Source organism: Henckelia pumila, chromosome 3, assembly GCF_033568475.1.
Source record: "Henckelia pumila isolate YLH828 chromosome 3, ASM3356847v2, whole genome shotgun sequence".
Lineage (NCBI taxonomy): Eukaryota > Viridiplantae > Streptophyta > Magnoliopsida > Lamiales > Gesneriaceae > Henckelia > Henckelia pumila.
In genome coordinates this window covers 42,987,859-43,008,105 of record NC_133122.1, presented here as the reverse complement: position 1 = coordinate 43,008,105, position 20,247 = coordinate 42,987,859, and the positions used below count along the sequence as shown (strand labels likewise).

The window sequence follows — 20,247 nt, the reverse complement described above, 5'->3', positions numbered from 1 at the left end:
TTATGTAGGGAAAATTTTTCTATTTTTGATTTAGTTTCTTAACATGACCGTTAGCTATCATGTGATAATTAGTTAAAAACTAAAATATCATATTTAAAATTGAAACAAAATAATGCATTTCTCGTGTTGTTCAAATTGATAGAGTATATTTTTATGATGATAAATGATCACGAGTTAAATTATCTTTATCAACAATTTTTCAGTCGAACATATCACACATAAATGGATACATAGCCAAAAAGTAGCAGTCACGTATATTATATAATAATAATAATAATAATAATAATAATAATAATACATATTCAAAGAATCGATCATAAAATCGATGGGACCCCAATATTACAATTGTTTTTCGAACATGGTAATTAGGTTTGGTTTGAGCCCACAGTCATAAGCGCAAATTAAATTACGTGCAATATGTTAGGCGGAAAAGGGGTGCATTAATTTGGCCATGTGGCATGTTACAATTGTATCAATCATCAACATGACAATAATAATAAAAAATATTATCCTAATACTCTATAATTGCTATACCAATTGGCTTTTTCTTTTATTGTAAAGCAAAATTTATATGAGTAGATTATTAGTATATGATGACCAAAAAAAATATGATTGATGGGTCATGTGATATATTTGTCTTCGGAGACAATTTTTCTTTCTCTGATAGCAAAGTTGTTGGCTGATTATCAAATTTTGTCGGTATTAATCACTCTGTATTAGTTAAAGACTTAAAGGCACAACTTTTATATTTTTATTTGTTATTAGAATAAACTGGTGTCCTCAAAAAAGAAGTGACCAAATGTTCCAATTTTGGGACGAGATATCATATTTCATCGTTTAAATTAAGATTCATTTGTAACAAATATCTCATTCAGTTAAAAAAAATGTTTGAACAAGTGAAGAGAAATTAAGAATGTGCATTGAAGATGCTTATCTATGCATCGAACAAGATATATTAATACAAATGCAACAACTTTAACATATGTTTACATGCACGTAACACGTTAATTTGCTTAAAAAACGCGACTTTTATTTTATCTCAGACAAGCACATATATCATCGCGACATATTTGATCAGTTCTTGCCCTCTAAGATTTTGTAGTGAAATCCATATGGGAATCGGATGATAGGAGACCTCACGATTTTACCTCCTTTCACCATAGTCCATCTACAAAAAAAACAATACAAAATTATTACATGAATGTGCTTACATTGGAAACAATATTAATTTTTTTAACATTTTGAATCTGTGAAGTCAAAGGTACTGTACTCTATAATTTTGAATTCTATACATTTCAATTAGGTATCGTAAATTATAACTATTTTTACATTCATTAGATTTTTATTTTTATTTTTTGCATTGAATATTGATTGAAAGAGAAACAGAGTAATTTAATTACCTATATTTTGTGACCAAGACATGTAAAAATGTTGCTATCAAGACTCTGCTGTATTCGGCGCCAGCACATTGTTTCAGACCCGTCCCGAACGGCATGAAACATTTTGATACGACACTTGGTTGAATTTCCTGTCATAAAAATTGGTTTAAACTCAGTAATCAGTATATTCTTTTGTCCAAAATGATTAATGATTATTATTTTTATAGAAAATTTTGAGAGGATTTATTGAAATTTACAAAAATTACTCTAAATTCAAACAATTATTTTTTCAGAAAAAACCCAGAAAAGTCAACCCATCTATAAATTTTTTTATTCAACTAAAATATTATATATATCTTTATATTGATGTGATTTTAATCAATAATTGAATATAATTGTTTCAAGGTTTGAATTAGTTAATAGGGATATATATGATTTGAACCTTCCATCTCCAAGGATTGAATTTAAGCGGATCCTCGAATTGGTCAGCGTTGAGGTGAAGACCAACCGTGGCTATCATAATCACCCATCCTTCGGGGATTGTGTATCCTGCACAAAATTATGAATTATATATAACTATTTTGACTCAAATCTACATATGTGACTATCGGTTAATATTTTGTACATAAAATTTAATTAAATAATTTTTTTTTTTATAGATGATATTTGATTAGAAATCTATCACACAATTAACGCGCGATCTCATAAGATTTTTTGTCGGTTGTTTTATTTATTTCTATTTTTTTTAAAAAAAATGAGATTTATTTATTTTTAGGGAAAATTTCAAATTTGGTCCTGTATGTTTGTCACTTTGCGATTTTGGTCCTCTATGTTTTCATATTTCAGTTTTAGTCATGTATGTTCCGATTTTTGGCAATTTAGGTCCTTTATATTCGAAAATGCTTAGGTGTCATTGCACACGTCAGCTCCACATCAGCACTGAATTGGTGCTACGTCAACGCCACGTCGGAAAAAGGACTAAAATTGCCAAAAAAATAAAGATAGCGGACTAAAACTGAAATCTGAAAATATAAAGGACTGAAATCGCAAAGTGACAAACATATAAACCAAAAAAGCAATTTTCCCTTATTTTTATTTTTTCTTTTTTTAAGTATTGGGAAAGGGGATTTTATACAAAATAACCTTCTTTTTAACGTTTCTAAAAGTTTAGTAAAATCAGTTGACAAATATTGGTTTATTCTCTTCCACTATATAGTAGGAAGTAAAGAGGAAAATTGATCAAAATTCTAATTTTTTTTAAAAAAATAAAATTGTGAAGATTAATTAATATATATAACAGTACCATTAACTGGGATATCTTTGAGGGCTCGACGAAAAAATCCAGGGGCTATGTTCCCCAGCCTGAGCACTTCATTGATGACCTGAAGTGTGAAGGTCATGGATTTGTATTCGTTCCATGTTAGACTCGACTCTGGATTCTCTCTTTTCTTGATTATATTCTCATGCTCCGCCTGTAATATAATTGTGTTACAATTATATATATTTCATATGCATGCATGCATGCACATAATGTTAATATTATAATTTGTTCCAAATTAATAAATATTGTCAAAAATGTCATCTACTCACGATTAATTCCTCCAGCACCAATGGGTTTTCCTCCAGCAACTTGAAAGCCAATGACAGTGTGGTGGAGATCGAATCCGAGGTGACGAACAATAGTCCGAACATGAGTTGAACGATGAAGTCTTCGTTCAAGAACGATTCCGTGTTCTTGTCTTTGATGATATGGTCGAGAAGATCACCGTGGCTCCTTTCGGATTCCGCGAGCCTCTTGGTCACTACATCCCTCATCATTTCCCGAACTTTCTTGTGTATCTGATCATGAGTTTTTCAAGTTTCAATAGGTGACATATAGTTTCTTGTAAATATTTTGACATAATTTGATGAATGATCGTATCCAATGAAATATCGAGATTGCTAAAAAATCATATGAAAAAAAAAAATAATCAATTAGTTTCCCGTGTTTTTTTAGTATATAGTTCATAAGAGTTTTTTTAGCAATATCATGATTTCACATGTTATTTACCTGCAAACATTTATGATGTGCGGTGCCGGGGATATTGATGGGGAAAGACATTAGGCCCTCAACCAAGTCTCTGAACATGTCACTAATCTTGTCTGGTGCATCGCCGCTGAATATTTGTTTTGCAGCAAAATCAATAGCCATCTGTCGAATTTCTTGATCATTTCGTGTCGTAAAATAGTGTAATGATCGATCAAAAGTTGTGTTTGAATGAAGATTTACCGTGACGGATTCGCTTTTGACTTCGACGGATCCCCGACTTGACCAGACAGAGAGGGTTTTCTGGACCATAGCATGGATCTGAGGGAGGAGTTTCCCTCTCAAGGCCTCGATTCCGAAGTGGTTCAGAGTCAAGTTTCTGGTGTATTTCCTCGAAGATTGACTCGCCTGATCGAAAACTTCGGCGAAAGTGTCCATGGACCATGTGTTAACTAGTTTCCCATTTTGTCTCAGTAGAAAATGGTTGAATTCGGAGTCTGCGGTTATGATCACAGGCCGTCCCGCTACGTTGGTTCGAAAGATAGGGCCATATCTAAAACGACAGTGCAACTCAAATATTTTAATAAATTCAACTATGATTCGTAAAGTGGGACAAAGAGATTATAGAGATGATAAATATTTTTGGCTAAAAAACAAAAGTGACATGCATGCACACCTTTTCATTCTATTTTTGATGAATGGAGGGAGATCCAAAGAGGCACTTGGGATGACCAATTGGATGGTTTCTCCAATGAGAGGGAGGCCCATAGAGCCAGGAGGGAGAACTCCATTGCATTTAGGATTCCTCCATCTGTAAATCCAGTGAGTAATATAAAGGGCAACCAATGTTCCAACAAAGCAGGCAACATATGACAAATCAAATGGAACTTCTCTTATGTACGAGGAAATTATAAATGTTTCCATTGTGATGAGGACTATATTGTTTAAAAAGTATTAGATGTTTAGGAAATTAATTTTGTGCATGTGATGAATTTGTTGCTTTAAAATGTGTGTGTATATATATTGGGGAAAATTGCTTTTTTGGTCCTGTATGTTTGTCACTTTGTGATTTTGGTCCTTTATATTTTCAGATTGCAGTTTTAGTCCGCTATCTTTATTTTTTTGGCAATTTTAGTCCTTTTTCCGATGTGGCGCTGACGTGGCACCAATTCAATGCTGATGTGGAGCTGACGTGTACAGTGCCACGTCAGCATTTTTGAAGAAAAAGGACCGAAATTGCCAAAAATCGAAACATACAGGACTAAAACTGAAATGTGAAAACATAAAGGACCAAAATCGCAAAGTGACAAACATACAGGACTAAATTTGCAATTTTCCCTATATATTGGGAGAATAGCAAAAGAAAAAAAAAGGGAAAAGGTCAGTTATGTTAAAGATGCTAACTAGGAATAAGTTATCCCATATTTTGGAACACTATGGTGTTTAGAATACATGTTTTTTTGGTGTCTAAAATTTAGGAAAAAGACACTCGAGAGGATATCACACATGCTAAATCTCGTAAGATATATAGCCGGTCAATTCCCTTAAAAAAGGGTTGACCTCGAAGAAACCCCATCTCACATGAGTTAGAGGCCCATTGGTTCATGCGGGGGTTAAATCGAGGGATGTGCACGAGTAAGCAGGGACCTGAGGGAGGGAACAACATGGTCCAATCCCCAGACCATACCCCCAAATATTTCAAAGAGGAATATGCCCCACACGAGGATCGAACTCGCAATGCTGGGAAATTTCTTCCCACGTCACCTCAGGCCTTACCAACTCGCCTATGCCCCTGTGGGCATAGCCGGCCAATTCCTCCTCGAGTCGAACGTGGTAGATTCGTTTAAATAGTTGGATTGTTAGCTAGGTGTATATTAAATATGATGGTTGGAAGATGCGGACGAAGACATGAATTTTAGGGAAAATGCTCGCATTCAATTCCACGCGTTTTTTTTATAGGCAGCTGCTTCGTTCATTTTAATTATCTCATTCAGTTAAAAAAAAAAAAGTGTTTTGAACAAGTGTTGAGAAATTAAGAATGTGCATTGAAAATGCTTATTTATGCATCAACACAAGATATATTAATACAGATACAACAACTTTAACATAGGTTTACATTGTACATAACACGTTAATTAGCAAGCATAACGCGACTTTTATTCTATCTCAGACAAGCGCATTTATCATCGCGACATGTTTGATCAGTTCTTGCCCTCCAAGATTTTGTAGTGAAATCCATCTGGGAATCGGATGATAGGAGACCTCACGATTTTACCTCCTTTCACCATAGCCCATCTACAAAAACAATACAAATTTATTACATGAATGTGCTTACATTGGAAACAATATTCATTTTTTTTAACATTTTGAATCTGTGAAGTCAAAGGTACTGTACTCTATAATTTTGAATTCTATACATTTAAATTAGGTATCGTAAATAACTATTTGTACATTCATTAATTTTTTTATTTATTTATTTATTGAATTGAATATTGAAAGAGATAGAGAGTAATGAATTACCTATATTTTGTGACCAAGACATGTAAAAATGTTGCTATCAAGACTCTGCTGTATTCGGCGCCAGCACATTGTTTCAGGCCCGACCCAAATGGCGTGAAACATTTCGATACGACACTCGGTTGAATTTCCTGTCATAAAAATGGATATAAAAATTGGTTTAAACTCAGCATATTCTTTTGTCCAAAATGATTAATGATTATTATTTTTATAGAAAATTTTGAGAGGATTTATTGAAATTTACAAAAATTACTCTAAATTCAAACAATTTTTTTCAGAAAAAAACCCAGAAAAGTCAATCCATAAAATTTTTTATTCAACTAAAAATATTTTATATATATCTTTATATTGATATGATTTTAATCAATAATTCAATATAATTGTTTCAAGGTTTGAATCAGGTAACATGAATATGATTTGAACCTTCCATCTCCAAGGGTTGAATTTAAGCGGATCCTCGAATTGGTCAGCATTGAGGTGAAGACCAACCGTGGCTATCATAATCACCCATCCTTCCGGGATTGTGTATCCTGCACAAAATTATGAATTATATATAACTATTTTGACTCGAATCTATACATGTGACGAGTCAGTTAATATTTTAAATATAAAAAATAATTTTTTTTATAGATGATTTTTGGATTAGAAATCTATCACACAATTAACACGCAACCCCACAAGTTTTTTTGTCGGTTGTTTTATTTATTTCTTTTTTAAAAAAATGGGGTTTATTTATTTTTATTTTTCCTTTTTTTAAGTATTGGGAAAGGGGATTTTATACAAAATAACCTTCTTTGTAACGTTTCTAAAAGTTTTGTAAAATCAGTTGAAGATTAATTGAACATTCTAATTTTTTTTTTAAAAAAATAAAATTGTGAAGATTAATTAATATATAGGAAAAATTGCTTTTTTGGTCCTGTATATTTGACACTTTGCGATTTCAGTTCTTTATATTTTCAGATTTCAGTTTTAGTCCGTTATCTAAATTTTTTTGGCAATTTTAGTCCTTTTTCCTATGTGGCGCTGACGTGGCACCAATTCAGTGCTGATGTGGAGCTGACGTGTACAGTGCCACGTAAACATTTTCGAGTAAAAAGGACCGAAATTGCCAAAAATCGGAACATGCAGGACTAAAATTGAAATATGAAAACATAGAGGACCAAAATCGCAAAGTGGCAAGCATAAATGACCAAATTTGCAGTTTTCCCTAATATATATAACAGTACCATTAACTGGGATATCTTTCAGGGCTCGACGAAAAAATCCAGGGGCAATGTTCCCCAGCCTGAGTACTTCATTGATGACATGAAGTGTGAAGCTCATGGATTTGTATTCATTCCATGTCAGACTCGACTCTGGATCCTCTCTTTTCTTGATTATATTCTCATGCTCCGCCTGTAATTATGTTACAATTTATATTTCATATGCATGCACATTGCCCATAATGTTAATATTAATTTGTTCCAAATATATTGTAAAAAATGTCATCTACTCACGATTAGTTCCTCCAGCACCAATGGGTTTTCCTCCAGCAACTTGAAAGCCAATGCAAGTGTGGTGGAGATCGAATCCGAGGTGACGAACAATAGTCCGAACATGAGTTGAACGATGAAGTCTTCGTTCAAGAACGATTCCGTGTTCTTGTCCTTGATGATATGGTCGAGAAGATCGCCGTGGCTCCTTTCGGATTCCGCGAGCCTCTTGGTCACTACATCCCTCATCATTTCACGAACTTTCTTGTGTATCTGATCATGAGTTTTTCAAGTTTCAATCGGTAACATATAGTTTCTTGTGAAATATTTTGATATAATTTGATGAACGATCATATTACATATATTCATGGATTAATTGCGATGCATTATCCAGTGAAATATCGATATTGCTAAAAAGTCATATGCTCCCGTGTTTTTTAATATATAGTCATAAGATTTTTTTTAGCAATATCATGATTTCACATGTTATTTACCTGCAAACATTTATGATGTGCGGTGCCGGGGATATTGATGGGGAAAGACATTAGGCCCTCAACCAAGTCTCTGAACATGTCACTTATCTTGTCTGGCGCATCGCCGCTGAATATTTGTTTTGCAGCAAAATCAATAGCCATCTGTCATGAGTAGAGATCGAATTTCTTGATCATTTCGTGTCGTAAAAAAGTGTAATTAATGATCGATCAAAAGTTCTGTTTGAATGAAGATATATTTACCGTGACGGATTCGCTTTTGACTTCTACGGATCCCCGACTTGACCAGACAGAGAGGGTTTTCTGGACCATAGCATGGATCTGTGGGAGTAGTTTCCCTCTCAAGGCCTCGATTCCGAAGTGGTTCAGAGTCAAGTTTCTGGTGTATTTCCTCGAAGATTGACTCGCCTGATCGAAAACTTCGGCGAAAGTGTCCATGGACCATGTGTCAACTAGTTTCCCATCTTGTTTCAGTAGGAAATGGTTGAATTCGGGGTCTGCGGTTATGATCACAGGCCGTCCTGCTACGTTGGTTCGAAAGATAGGGCCATATCTAAGACGACAGCGCAACTCAAATATTTTAATAGGTTCAACGGTGACTCGTAAAGTGTGACAAAGAGATTATAGAAATGATAAATATTTTTGGCTAAAAAACAGAAGTGACATGCACACCTTTTCATTCTATTTTTGATGAATGGGGGGAGATCCAAAGAGGCACTTGGGATGACCAATTGGATGGTTTCTCCAATGAGAGGGAGGCCCATAGAGCCGGGAGGGAGAACTCCATTGCATTTAGGATTCCTCCATCTGTAAATCCAGTGAGTAATATAAATGGCAACCAATGTTCCAACAAAGCAAGCAACATATGACAAATCAAATGGTACTTCTCTTATGTACGAGGAAATAAATGTTTCCATTGTGTTGAGGACTATATATATTGCTAAAAAAGTATTAGACGTTTTGGAAATTAATTTTGTGTATGTGATGAATTTGTTGCTTTAAAATGTGTGTGTATATATATTGGGAGAATAGCAAAAGAAAAAAAAAAAGTCAGTTATGTTGAAGGTGCTAACTAGGAATAAGTTATGCCTTATTTTGGAACACTCTAGTGTTTAGAATACAAGTTTTGGTTTATAAAAATATTTTGGTGTCTAAAATTTAGGAAAAAGACACCCGAGAGGATATCACACATGCCTCGTAGGATGTATAGCCGGCCAATTCCTCCTCAAGTCGAACTTGGTAGATTCGTTTAAATGGTTGGATTATGTAATATGTACGAGTTGCACATGAATTTTAGACGAGATCGATATAATTACGTACACATCATTTGGCTCGTGAAGTTGGGACGAGAAACGGAACCAGAAATTAATTTGTTGCATGAGGGGGCAAAGAGCCGAAGATAAGAAAAAAAAAAAAAAAGTCTCTAGCTCAGTCACAATTATATATTTTTAAACATAATTAAAAAAAATCATTGAGAAGATAAATTTACATACAAACTTCTTAATTTATCAATATTTAATTTTCAAAACTTATTAAAAAAACTTAGTTACTATATAGAGATATATTAGTAAAATAATACAAAAAATATTGCTAATTATATTATTATATAATATTGAATTTTCGAAATATATATATATAATATAATATAATCTTATATATTAATTTGGGAAAATTGCTTTTTTGGTCCTGTATGTTTGTCACTTTGCGATTTTGGTCCTTTATATTTTTAGATTGCAGTTTTAGTCCGCTATCTTTATTTTTTTGGCAATTTTAGTCCTTTTTCCGATGTGGCGCTGACGTGGCACAAATTCAATGCTGATGTGGAGCTGACGTGTACAGTGCCACGTCAGCATTTTTGAAGAAAAAGGACCGAAATTGCCAAAAATCGAAACATACAGGACTAAAACTGAAATGTGAAAACATAAAGGACCAAAATCGCAAAATGACAAACATACAGGACTAAATTTGCAATTTTCCCTATTAATTTTAAGGAAAAACATGACATATAATTGACACAAACAAGCTACAATATAATTAATTGATTATCATTCGGATATTAATCTCATTACATTACGAACACAATTCTTAATTGACACATGAAACACTAAATTTTGGCTTCTAAATCATAGGCTTCATTTTACTATGTATAATTTTGATTTAAAAAAATATGAGAATATTAGTACTTCTACATCAAAATATTCGTAATAGAGCCACACATGGTTAGGACGACGTATGAGATGATAAGAAGAGTGATGCTACATGTACACGAAAGATTACATGTTGGGTTATACGTTGCACTTGAAATTACATAAATATATTTAATGTATTTTGGAAAAAAAAATTTCAAATAAAGTGGAGGGATACGTTTGTAATTTCATATGTAATATGTAACTCAACGTGTATATATAACATTTCTCTTTAAAGATAAGGATAACATAATTATTCTTTGACTTTAGAATTAACTTGAACCAAATATCAATAATAAAATAGTTGAATCTTATCATTGGCATTCAACAGTGTTTTAGAATATAACCACCACGATCAGTTTTGTTCTGTCTAGCTAGAATGCTCAGTTAGCGATAGTTATTGCACGAAGAGCAAATGAAACACACACATAGTATGATGCCACAAAAGAAATAACAAAGCTTAAGACAAATCTGTGCATGGACGATGCAAATGGAACTGATGCAGGCATTGCACTTGGTTAATTTGATCGAAGAAGCCCCATATGATGCAATCACTTCTAATTGTTAGTCCTGATTTTCCAACTCGAGAGCTCGAGCCTCAATCGCTCGTTTTCGAGCTTTAAGATGTCGTTTTGTAGCTTCATCTCGTGCAACTCCCTGTCTTCTAGCTGGTTGGATTTCAGCCACCACAACTTCTTCTTCTCCAGCTCTATCTTCTCATCTTGTATCTGCTTTTTCATTTCTTGTAGCTGCAGCAAACGTGCTACGATAGCCGGATTGTCATCCTTTTCGCAAACTCGAGTCGAATATGTATCATGATCAGGTGTAGAAACAACTCCATAATCTTCTCCTTGTTTCTGTCTCTTAATTACCGGTGTGATCATCTCCTGAATCCCTTTTCGAGAAACATGCTTGCTTTTACCTCTGAGACAGGACAGCAGCGAAAGCCTCAGCGACTCGTCTTGCGGGATATAGTTCCAGTTCCGGTTGTGATACGAGGACATCTCTCGGTAAAACAACTGTTTGCACATCAAAATCTTCCGAACCTCCTCCTTGGCTTCCACTCCAATGTCCATGGTCTCCATCAAGGCCGATTTTCGACCACCACGCGTGAATCCGCGCTGCTCCCGACTACATCATTCAGCCGCTTGTACTTTTTGTTGAGGTCATTGAATTTATCCTCACATTGTTGAGGTGAAACAAAGTAGCCTCGTTCGACCATGCATTTCGAGATAGCCCTCCACTTACCCTTTATTCGACTTCTCTTTTCGCTGTCCGCGGATTCAGAAAACGAATCCTGGCCGATGTAACAAACGGCTGTAATCATCAGCTTAACCATCTCATTCGTCCACTTTATTCGTTGCCATAAGGATTCGGCGCTTGGTACTAATATTCCACCATCAAGTAGGCCATTGTAACCACCGAAATACGGCGCCGCCGGAGCCGCGACTTGATGTGGATGCGCCAATAGACTGGGATAGGAACAATGATAGTCTCGTCGCTGAGTTTCTTGCATTGATGGCTGTGATTCTTGAAAGCCAATTAGTTCATGTTCCTGCGGCATTATAATGTTGCCGAATTCTTGCAAGAGACTTTCCATGTCTTTCAAACTGGTAAAAGATTAATGATTATGCAATAAGATGTATATATGTACGCAAATAGATCAAAACATAACATGCTAGCTTGAGTTTATATTAATCATGCTTACCAAACCAAACCAGATCAAGATCTGTGAATCAAGCTGCTTCTTGATCATGCGACGAAGGTGGGATGCATTCGAGGGACCTTCCGATGACAACATTGTTAAAGTCGTCGTAGTGAGTGAATTCATGCACAAACATTGGAGCAAACAAGTGTCGTCTCTTGGCACATGTTTCCGTTGGCAAAGCAGCCAAATGGTTCCCAGTAGATGCTTTGCTTTTCAACGGAGACGCCATTAATTAATTTCTACCAACTTCGTTTTAAACCCCATCGAGTTGGAAGTTACTGATGCATTCACATCTAAAGCCAAGAAGTTCTTTGAAGGATATATAACTACACCTAAGATTGACATAATAATAATTACATAAAGCTCAAGTGGCCCAACCACATGGGAAATTTACATTTTTAATTTTTATCATTTATATATGTTTTTCATTTTCTACTATGATCGATATCGATCAATTCATTGTCTTACATTATAAAAATGACAGAATATGCCAACAAACAAAAAAAACTTGGGCCAAGAAAAGGATTGCGCACTTAGTGATGAATTTCATTGTAATTTATGAGATTGTAATAAACTCAATTCATTCATATATATAAAAATTACAATACAATCGCTTCTATAAACTTCTCAAGATCTTATATATCTATTTCTATGATTATTTATTTATTATCAACAAATATGTAGCTTTCATTGTGAATTTACTTTGGTACCCTTATTAATTGTTTTTCTTATTAATTGTTTTTTTCTTCATTAATTGTTGTGCATTATTTGTTTGGTTTTGTTATCATACATTATTATTAAATTCATTGATTATTTTAAAAATAAAGCTAAAAATTATGTTCTTAAATAATTTTTTTCTACCAATAGTTTTTACTTTGGTACCATTGTTAATTTTTTGACTTATTAATTGTTTTTTTTAATTTTTTAATTTATTATTGTGCATTGTTTGTTTGTTATTTTTTCATAAATATGTAGCTTTCATTATGAATTTACTTTGGTACCCTTATTAATTATTTTTTTTATTTTTTTCATTAATTGTTGTGCATTATTTGTTTGGTTTTGTTATCATACATTATTTTTAAATTCATTGATTATTTTAAAAATAATCTATTATTCTATTATATATTATCTATAAATATGTAGCTTTCATTGTGAATTTACTTTGGTACCCTTATTAATTATTTTTTTATTAATTGTTTTTTTTCTTTTCTTCATTAATTGTTGTGCATTATTTGTTTGGTTTAGTTATCATACATTATTATTAAATTCATTGATTATTTTAAAAATAAGGCTAAAAATTATGTTCTTAAATAGGTTTTTTCTACCAATAGTTTTTACTTTGGTACCATTGTTAATTTTTTGACTTATTAATTGTTTTTTTTAATTTTCTAATTCATTATTGTGCATTGTTTGTTTGTTATTTTCTCATAAATATGTAGCTTTCATTATGAATTTATTTTGGTACCCTTATTAATTGTTTTTTTTATTTTCTTCATTAATTGTTGTGCATTATTTGTTTGGTTTTGTTATCATACATTATTTTTAAATTCATTGATTATTTTAAAAATAAGGCTAAAAATGATGTTCTTAAATAATTTTTTTTCTACCAATAATTATTACTTCGGTACCAATGTTAATTGGTTGACCTATTAATTGTTTTTTATTTTTTCATTCACTATTGTTCATTGTTTGTTTGTTATTTTATCATTATTGTCATTAACGAAAAATTATATGTTTAAAACTATATGCCTAAATAAAAATATCAACTACATCATGTGATTTGGTTTTGTATATCTATTTTTTTTAAAAAAAATTACGGTTTTTATTTAAAAGTCAAGTAAATAAAATCTGGTTAAAAGATTAATTTGTATACCTTTTGTAATTTAAATTTTTTTTAATTTCATAATTTTAGAACATGCCGCAACTTGAGAACAATTTTGATGTAACCTCGGTAGCACCTTAGTCCTTACTGGTTCTCGATAATATGAATAGAAACATTTAAATATAGATTGAATGACTTAGAAACTTCTAAGTGTGCATTTTTAGATCTTATAATTCGCTAAACTATTTATTCTACTTTCGCAAATTAATCACAAATAATATGTTTAATAAAATTTATATTACTTTTTTTAGAGCTTCTAATTTTCATTGGCCTTATTATACTTATTGTCATTGATTAGAAATTATATGTTTAAGTTATATATTTAAATAAAAATATCAACTACATCATGCGGCTTGGTTTTCTATATCTAATTTTTTATTTCTATAAAAATTTTTACGGTTTGTAGATAAAACTAAGTAAATAAAATATGGTCAAAAAAATAATGTGATATACTTTTTGTTGTCTAAAATTTTTAAATTTCATAATTTACTTGTTACCGATCCAGATCCACAACTAATTACTTCATAAGCATGTAATTAAATTAATTAAAATATTAATATATAAATAACGGAAGATAACTGAAATGTAAGAATTAGTTATATAACTCAATCAAATTACAACAAAATACAAAAATAGATTTAAACTAAAATTATCGGCAACCTCTGCTCCTACGCCTTGGTAATCGAATGAACATTGATTGTGAGACCCCGTTTCTAATCTTCTAAACTCGAATAATTAATCATAATCGAACACAATAAGTCGCGGAAAACGAATCAAAAGTTTTTTTTTTTTTTAGAAGCCTCGCGCCCGCGCGAGGTCATCACCTCGCGCGCGCGCAGGCTACGCGAACAGAGACTCGCGGAGATACTCGCGCGCGCGCGAGAAGGGAGCTCGCGCGCACGCGGGCAAAATCTCCCGAGCCTCTCAAACTCCCTGCGCGCGCACGATGTGTTGCCTCGCCCGCGCGCAGGCAAAATGGGCAGAGGGGTCGAGGAGCCTGCGAACAACCAACAAGGCAATTCTAAACATTCCAAGTTCAAACATAATACAAATCAATATTTAGAATATACCAAATCTAGGTTCTGCCCAAAATACAAGAACCAGTCGAGTTTCATAAATGAGTTCCACCGACTCAACAAAACTAATACAATTCCAAATAGACTCGACCCTACGACCCGAAGTCTCACTTCTATCAATCTCACCCCCAAGCTAACCAGGACGACTCGGTCCAGCTCCTGATCCTCCTGTTGCCAAGTTACACATACAAAACAAAGACAACAGCCGGAATAATCCGGTTAGAAATATAATTTCTAAGTAAAAAAGACATGCACTCAATATCAAATAAACACCTCAATCGAAATATGTCAACATAAATTATAACATCGAAATGATATTGAATGAATGCATGGATTTAAAAGTCAAGATTATCAAGTCAGATAATCATAAAATCGATCGGTACTCGGTTGGGATCCCAGGGTCAAGTCTTCACGACAACTCACCGACGCACCCTTTCGGGGTGGAAGTCGATCAACTCGATCCCCTAGACTTCAGAGCAACTATAATAAGTATTCTCGCAATTGGAAAAACTCGAAATCCAAAGCCACTTCAATATAGCTCTCTAAAACGTCTCATTTCAAAACGAATCGAAAGTCGGCTCAATATGAATGCAAGTGCATTAATAACTAAATCAAGTTCACGCAAGCAAATAAACAAGCGGTATGTGATTTTTGAGAACTCGAGAATAAGTCAATCTCGAGTATTCTTTCTCATTCATTTCCATGTCGACTTTTACCTTGTTCTCGAAGCTTCAATCAATCCTGTCAAACAAGAGACAACTCGATTCAAACTCTAAACAATTCGAAACTCAAAGTCGATAAATCAAACAATCTATACCGTCTTCCAACTCTTCGATTGGTAACCGATCTCCAAGTCCTCCAATTCCAATCTCTAACCAACTGTCAAAACATCGAGACACGGATTCGATATCAACTCGTAGTTCAAAATTAAACAAATTTGATATACAAATCAAACTGAACCAAAACCGATAACTCAAACTCGATTTCGACGGCATAACGGCTATAAATCGACTATCCAAAAAAACTCAAATCATCCAACAACATCACAATAACTCAATCATCATCACAATCCATCAAAACAACTCAAATCCAACCTCAATAAAAAATCACCATTTTCAAAAATATGCCTCTAAAATCATATAAAATCCAAACTTCGTTCTTTTTCCAAACCGACTTCAAATACACGATCTATACTAGCTCAAGAACGACATACTCCAATATTATCAAATTCTGACAACTCAACAAAATCGAAGTTCAAGAGATCGAAGCAAAACTTACGTCTAAATGGAGCCCTCGTTGTGGGGATCGTGAATCTCAACTCGGAAATGAAATCTAACGGTCGGATCGAGCGAATCGAGCGGAAGGAAAGGCTTGGAAATCGCCTCTCATGGCTTCCGGGGAGAGAGAAATCGAGAGAGGGAGTAGGGGAGGAAGGAGATGACCAATGATTGGTCAACTTGCTCCTTAATATATATAAAAATCCAACTTTTGCATTTTAGTCCTTTATTTCTCCAATCTTACAAAGTAACCCCCTGCTAAATAACAAAACAATCCTCAATCACTGAAAACCCTGATTATCTCGATTAAACTCAATTATAATAAAATCGGGGCAATACAATTCTCCCATTCTAAGATTCGATTTTGTCCTCGAAATCTGACAGATCACAGACTCAACAAGAACGAAACAAACTAAAGACGAACTCACCTCAATCGAACAACTCTGGAAATCGCTGCCTCATATCGGATTCGGTCTCCCAAGTCGCTTCTTCAACTCCATGACGACTCCATTGAATCTTCACCAACGGAATCGACTTGTTTCTGAGTTGCTTCTCTTTTCTGTCAAGAATCTGAATCGGTCGCTCGAAGTAACTCAGAGTCTCATCAAGTTCGGCCTCGTCCGGCTGAAGAACGTGAGACGGATCCGGATGGTACTTACGAAGCATCGAAATGTGAAACACATCGTGGATGCCTGAAAGAGACGGAGGAAGAGCAATCCTATAGGCAAGATCGCCTATCTTCTCCAGAATTTCATACGGACCAATGAACCTCGGAGACAATTTTCCTCTCTTCCCAAATCTAACAGTGCCTCGGAAAGGAGAAATCTTCATAAACACACGGTCTCCCTGCTCGAAACACAGTGGTCTGCGTCTGACATTCGCATACTTGGCCTGTCGATCTTGGGCTGTCTTTATTCTGACTTGAATCAACTTCACCTGCTCTGCCATATCACGAATCATAACTGGACCTTACTCAGGTGATTCTGAAATCTCATCCCAAAATAACGGAGATGTGCACATCTTCCCGTACAAAGCTTCAAAAGGTGCCATTCCAATGCTCGCCTGGAAGCTGTTATTGTACGAAAATTCCACTAGAGGCAAGGACTCCTGCCAACCTGATCGAAAATCCAGCACTACAGCTCGAAGCATATCCTCCAAAGTCTGGATCGTACGCTCGGACTGACCGTCGGTCTGAGGGTGATACGCTGTGCTCAAGTGCAAACGAGTACCCAAAGCCTCTTGAAGACTGTGCCAAAAGTGAGAAGTGAATCTCGGATCTCTGTCTGATACTATCGACTTCGGCACGCCGTGCAATCTCACAACCTCTCTGACATACAACTCGGCCATCTGATCGTGACGGTATGTCATACGGTAAGGAATGAAGCAAGCAGATTTCGTCAACCGGTCAATCACAACCCAAATCGTATCACAACCTCTGACTGAACGCGGTAGCTTCGTGACAAAATCCATTGAGATATGATCCCATTTCCATTCCGGGACAGGCAAACTATGCAATAATCCTCCGGGCTTCTTCCTCTCCGCTTTCACCTGTTGACAATTCAGGCAGCGGGATACAAACCTCGTGACATCTCCTTTCAACTGTTTCCACCAGAACTGAGTCTTCAAGTCATTATACATCTTCCGGCCTCCAGGATGAACACTGAACCGACTGCAATGCGCCTCTCATAGAATACGCTGTCTCAACTCAGAAACATCGGGCACAACAATACGGCTATTCACAAACAAAATGTCATCCCTGACCTGAAACTCTGACTGGTGACCTGATCGGACTCTCTCTATCAAACTCTGAATACTCGGATCTGATCTCTGAGCCTTTCTAATCGACTGAAACAACTCTGGCTCGGCTTGAATCGCAAAAACTCTGATGGATTTCCCATCGGTCTCAAACTCAAAACCAGAAGTACAACAATCTTCAATCAATCGAGAGACACCAATCGTAGAAAGAGACAAAGAACAAAGCTTCCGACTAAGAGCGTCTGCAGCTGCATTCGACTTTCCAGGATAATACTTGATTTCGCAGTCGAAGTCCTTAAGCAAATCCATCCATCTCTTCTGTCTCATATTCAGCTCGGACTGGGAAAACAAGTATTTCAGGCTCTTGTGGTCAGAAAATATCTCAAACGACTCGCCATACAGGTAATGGCGCCAAGTCTTCAAAGCAAACACGATTGCAGCTAGCTCGAGATCATGGATCGGATAACGAGTCTCGTGAGGCTTCAGCTTCCTCGAAGCATAGGCTATGACGTGCTTCCTCTGCATGAGAATGCATCCTAGACCACGGTGAGAAGCATCGCAGTACACAGAGAAACCTCCAGTACCTGATGGAATAGACAAGATCGGAGCGCTGGTCAATCTCTTCTTCAGCTCAATGAAACTAGCCTCACACTGTTCGGACCAAACAAACGGTGCATTCTTCTGGGTCAACTGAGTAATCGGCTTTGCAATGGAAGAGAATCCCTCGATAAATCGGCGATAATACCCCGCTAAACCCATGAAGCTTCGGATTTCTGGCACTGATGTCGGTCTCTGCCAATTCATAACTGCTTCGATCTTACTGGGGTCCACGGATATTCCATCTCCTGATACAATGTGACCTAGGAAAACCACTCGGTCCAACCAAAACTCGCACTTCGATAGCTTAGCATACAACTGTTCGGCTCGCAAAGTCTGCAACACAATCCTCAAATACTCGGCATGATCAGAACGGTTCTTAGAATAGATCAGAATGTCGTCGATGAAGATGATGACGAACTCATCTAGATACCGCTGAAAGATGCGATTCATCGGGTCCATAAAAACTGCTGGAGCATTGGTCAAACCAAAAGGCATGACTATGAATTCAAAATGCCCATATCTAGTTCTGAAAGCTGTCTTAAGCACATCCTCGTCACGAACTCTCAGCTGATGATACCCTGATCGCAGATCTATCTTCGAATACACTGAAGAACCTTGCATTTGATCAAAAAGATCGTCGATTCTTGGTAGAGGATACTTGTTCTTGACCGTCGCTTGATTCAACTGGCGGTAGTCGATACAAAGTCGCATAGAACCGTCTTTCTTCCTCACAAAAAGCACTGGTGCACCCCAAGGCGATACGCTAGGTCGGATGTATCCTTTGGCAATCAAATCTTCTAACTGTTCCTTCAATTCCTTCAATTCTAATGGAGCCATACGGTAAGGTGCTTTCGAAATAGGCTGAGTACCTGGCGCAAGTTCAATGCTAAATTCGATGTCTCGAATAGGCGGTAAACCAGGAATCTCGTCTGGAAAAACATCAGGAAACTCGCTAACCACCGGTATCTTGGACAACTCAGGGCTAAACTTCTGAATATCCAAAGCATAAATCAAGAATCCCTCTGCTCCTTTCTGAAGTAAACGAGACATGGTTAACACCGAAATCAAAGGAATTTTGGATCGAGAACCCTTACCGAAAAACTTCCAATCATCTGCCATCTCAGGCCTGAAACAAACAACTTTCTGAAAGCAATCTATTGTCGCCCTATACTTGGTCAAAGCATCAATCCCGACGATACAGTCAAAATCAAATAATCCAAGAATGATGCAGTCAATCTCAATCGAATTACCTTCGGATTCTAACACACAGTTACAGACCAATCTCACCGAAACAGTCTCTCCACCCAAAGGTGAAGTAATAGAAACAACATCAGATAAAGGCTCAACAATTAAATCATGCATCACAACAAATCTTTCAGAGATGAAACAGTGGGAAGCACCCGTATCAATCAAAACAAGCGCAGGATAACCAAAGATCGAACAGTTACCTGCTATCACGTCATTCGGAGCTGCATTGGCTTGATCCTCTGTCAAGGCAAACACCCTCGCCTGCTGTCGTGGAGGTTGGTTCTGGTTCTGATTACCTCCCTGACGATTTTGTTGCTGAGGCAAAAAATAATGAACTGCAGAAGTTGATCTCTCGGGATGAGCTGGCGGTCGTGAAGAACTGCCGCTCTGAGCTCTATTGGATCCTCGCTGAGGACAGACTCTAGCAAAATGACCCGGCTACTGGCAGATGTTGCAACTACCAAACACGCCTCGACACTGATCACTCGGGTGACGTCCTCCACACTTGCTGCATGAAGCTCCAGAAAACCCAAAATTCTGTCCAGAACTGAACTGTCTAGAGCCACTGGAACTCGATGAACTGTTACTAGACTTCTTAAAATTCTTCCCCTTCGGCCGATAATGATCTCG

The 20,247-nt window shown here is 35.9% G+C and overlaps 2 protein-coding genes across 2 annotated transcripts; both read right to left on the bottom strand.

Annotated features, from left to right (window-relative positions):
* Nucleotides 1-1,074: 1,074 nt before the first annotated feature.
* Nucleotides 1,075-4,329, bottom strand: LOC140888579 (cucurbitadienol 11-hydroxylase-like). Its single transcript, XM_073296268.1, has 8 exons — nt 4,082-4,329; nt 3,649-3,958; nt 3,430-3,570; nt 2,970-3,218; nt 2,683-2,851; nt 1,822-1,928; nt 1,401-1,528; nt 1,075-1,168 (listed from the first exon to the last, which is right to left on the bottom strand). Exons 1-8 carry the CDS (start codon nt 4,327-4,329, stop codon nt 1,075-1,077), a joined length of 1,446 nt encoding a protein of 481 aa, XP_073152369.1.
* A 1,263-nt stretch (nt 4,330-5,592) lies between these two features.
* LOC140893383 (beta-amyrin 16-alpha-hydroxylase CYP87D16-like) lies at nt 5,593-8,802 on the bottom strand. The gene is made up of 8 exons (XM_073302446.1): nt 8,558-8,802; nt 8,129-8,438; nt 7,889-8,029; nt 7,419-7,667; nt 7,149-7,317; nt 6,346-6,452; nt 5,926-6,053; nt 5,593-5,700 (listed from the first exon to the last, which is right to left on the bottom strand). Exons 1-8 carry the CDS (start codon nt 8,800-8,802, stop codon nt 5,607-5,609), a joined length of 1,443 nt encoding a protein of 480 aa, XP_073158547.1. The 3' UTR covers nt 5,593-5,606.
* Nucleotides 8,803-20,247: the final 11,445 nt, after the last annotated feature.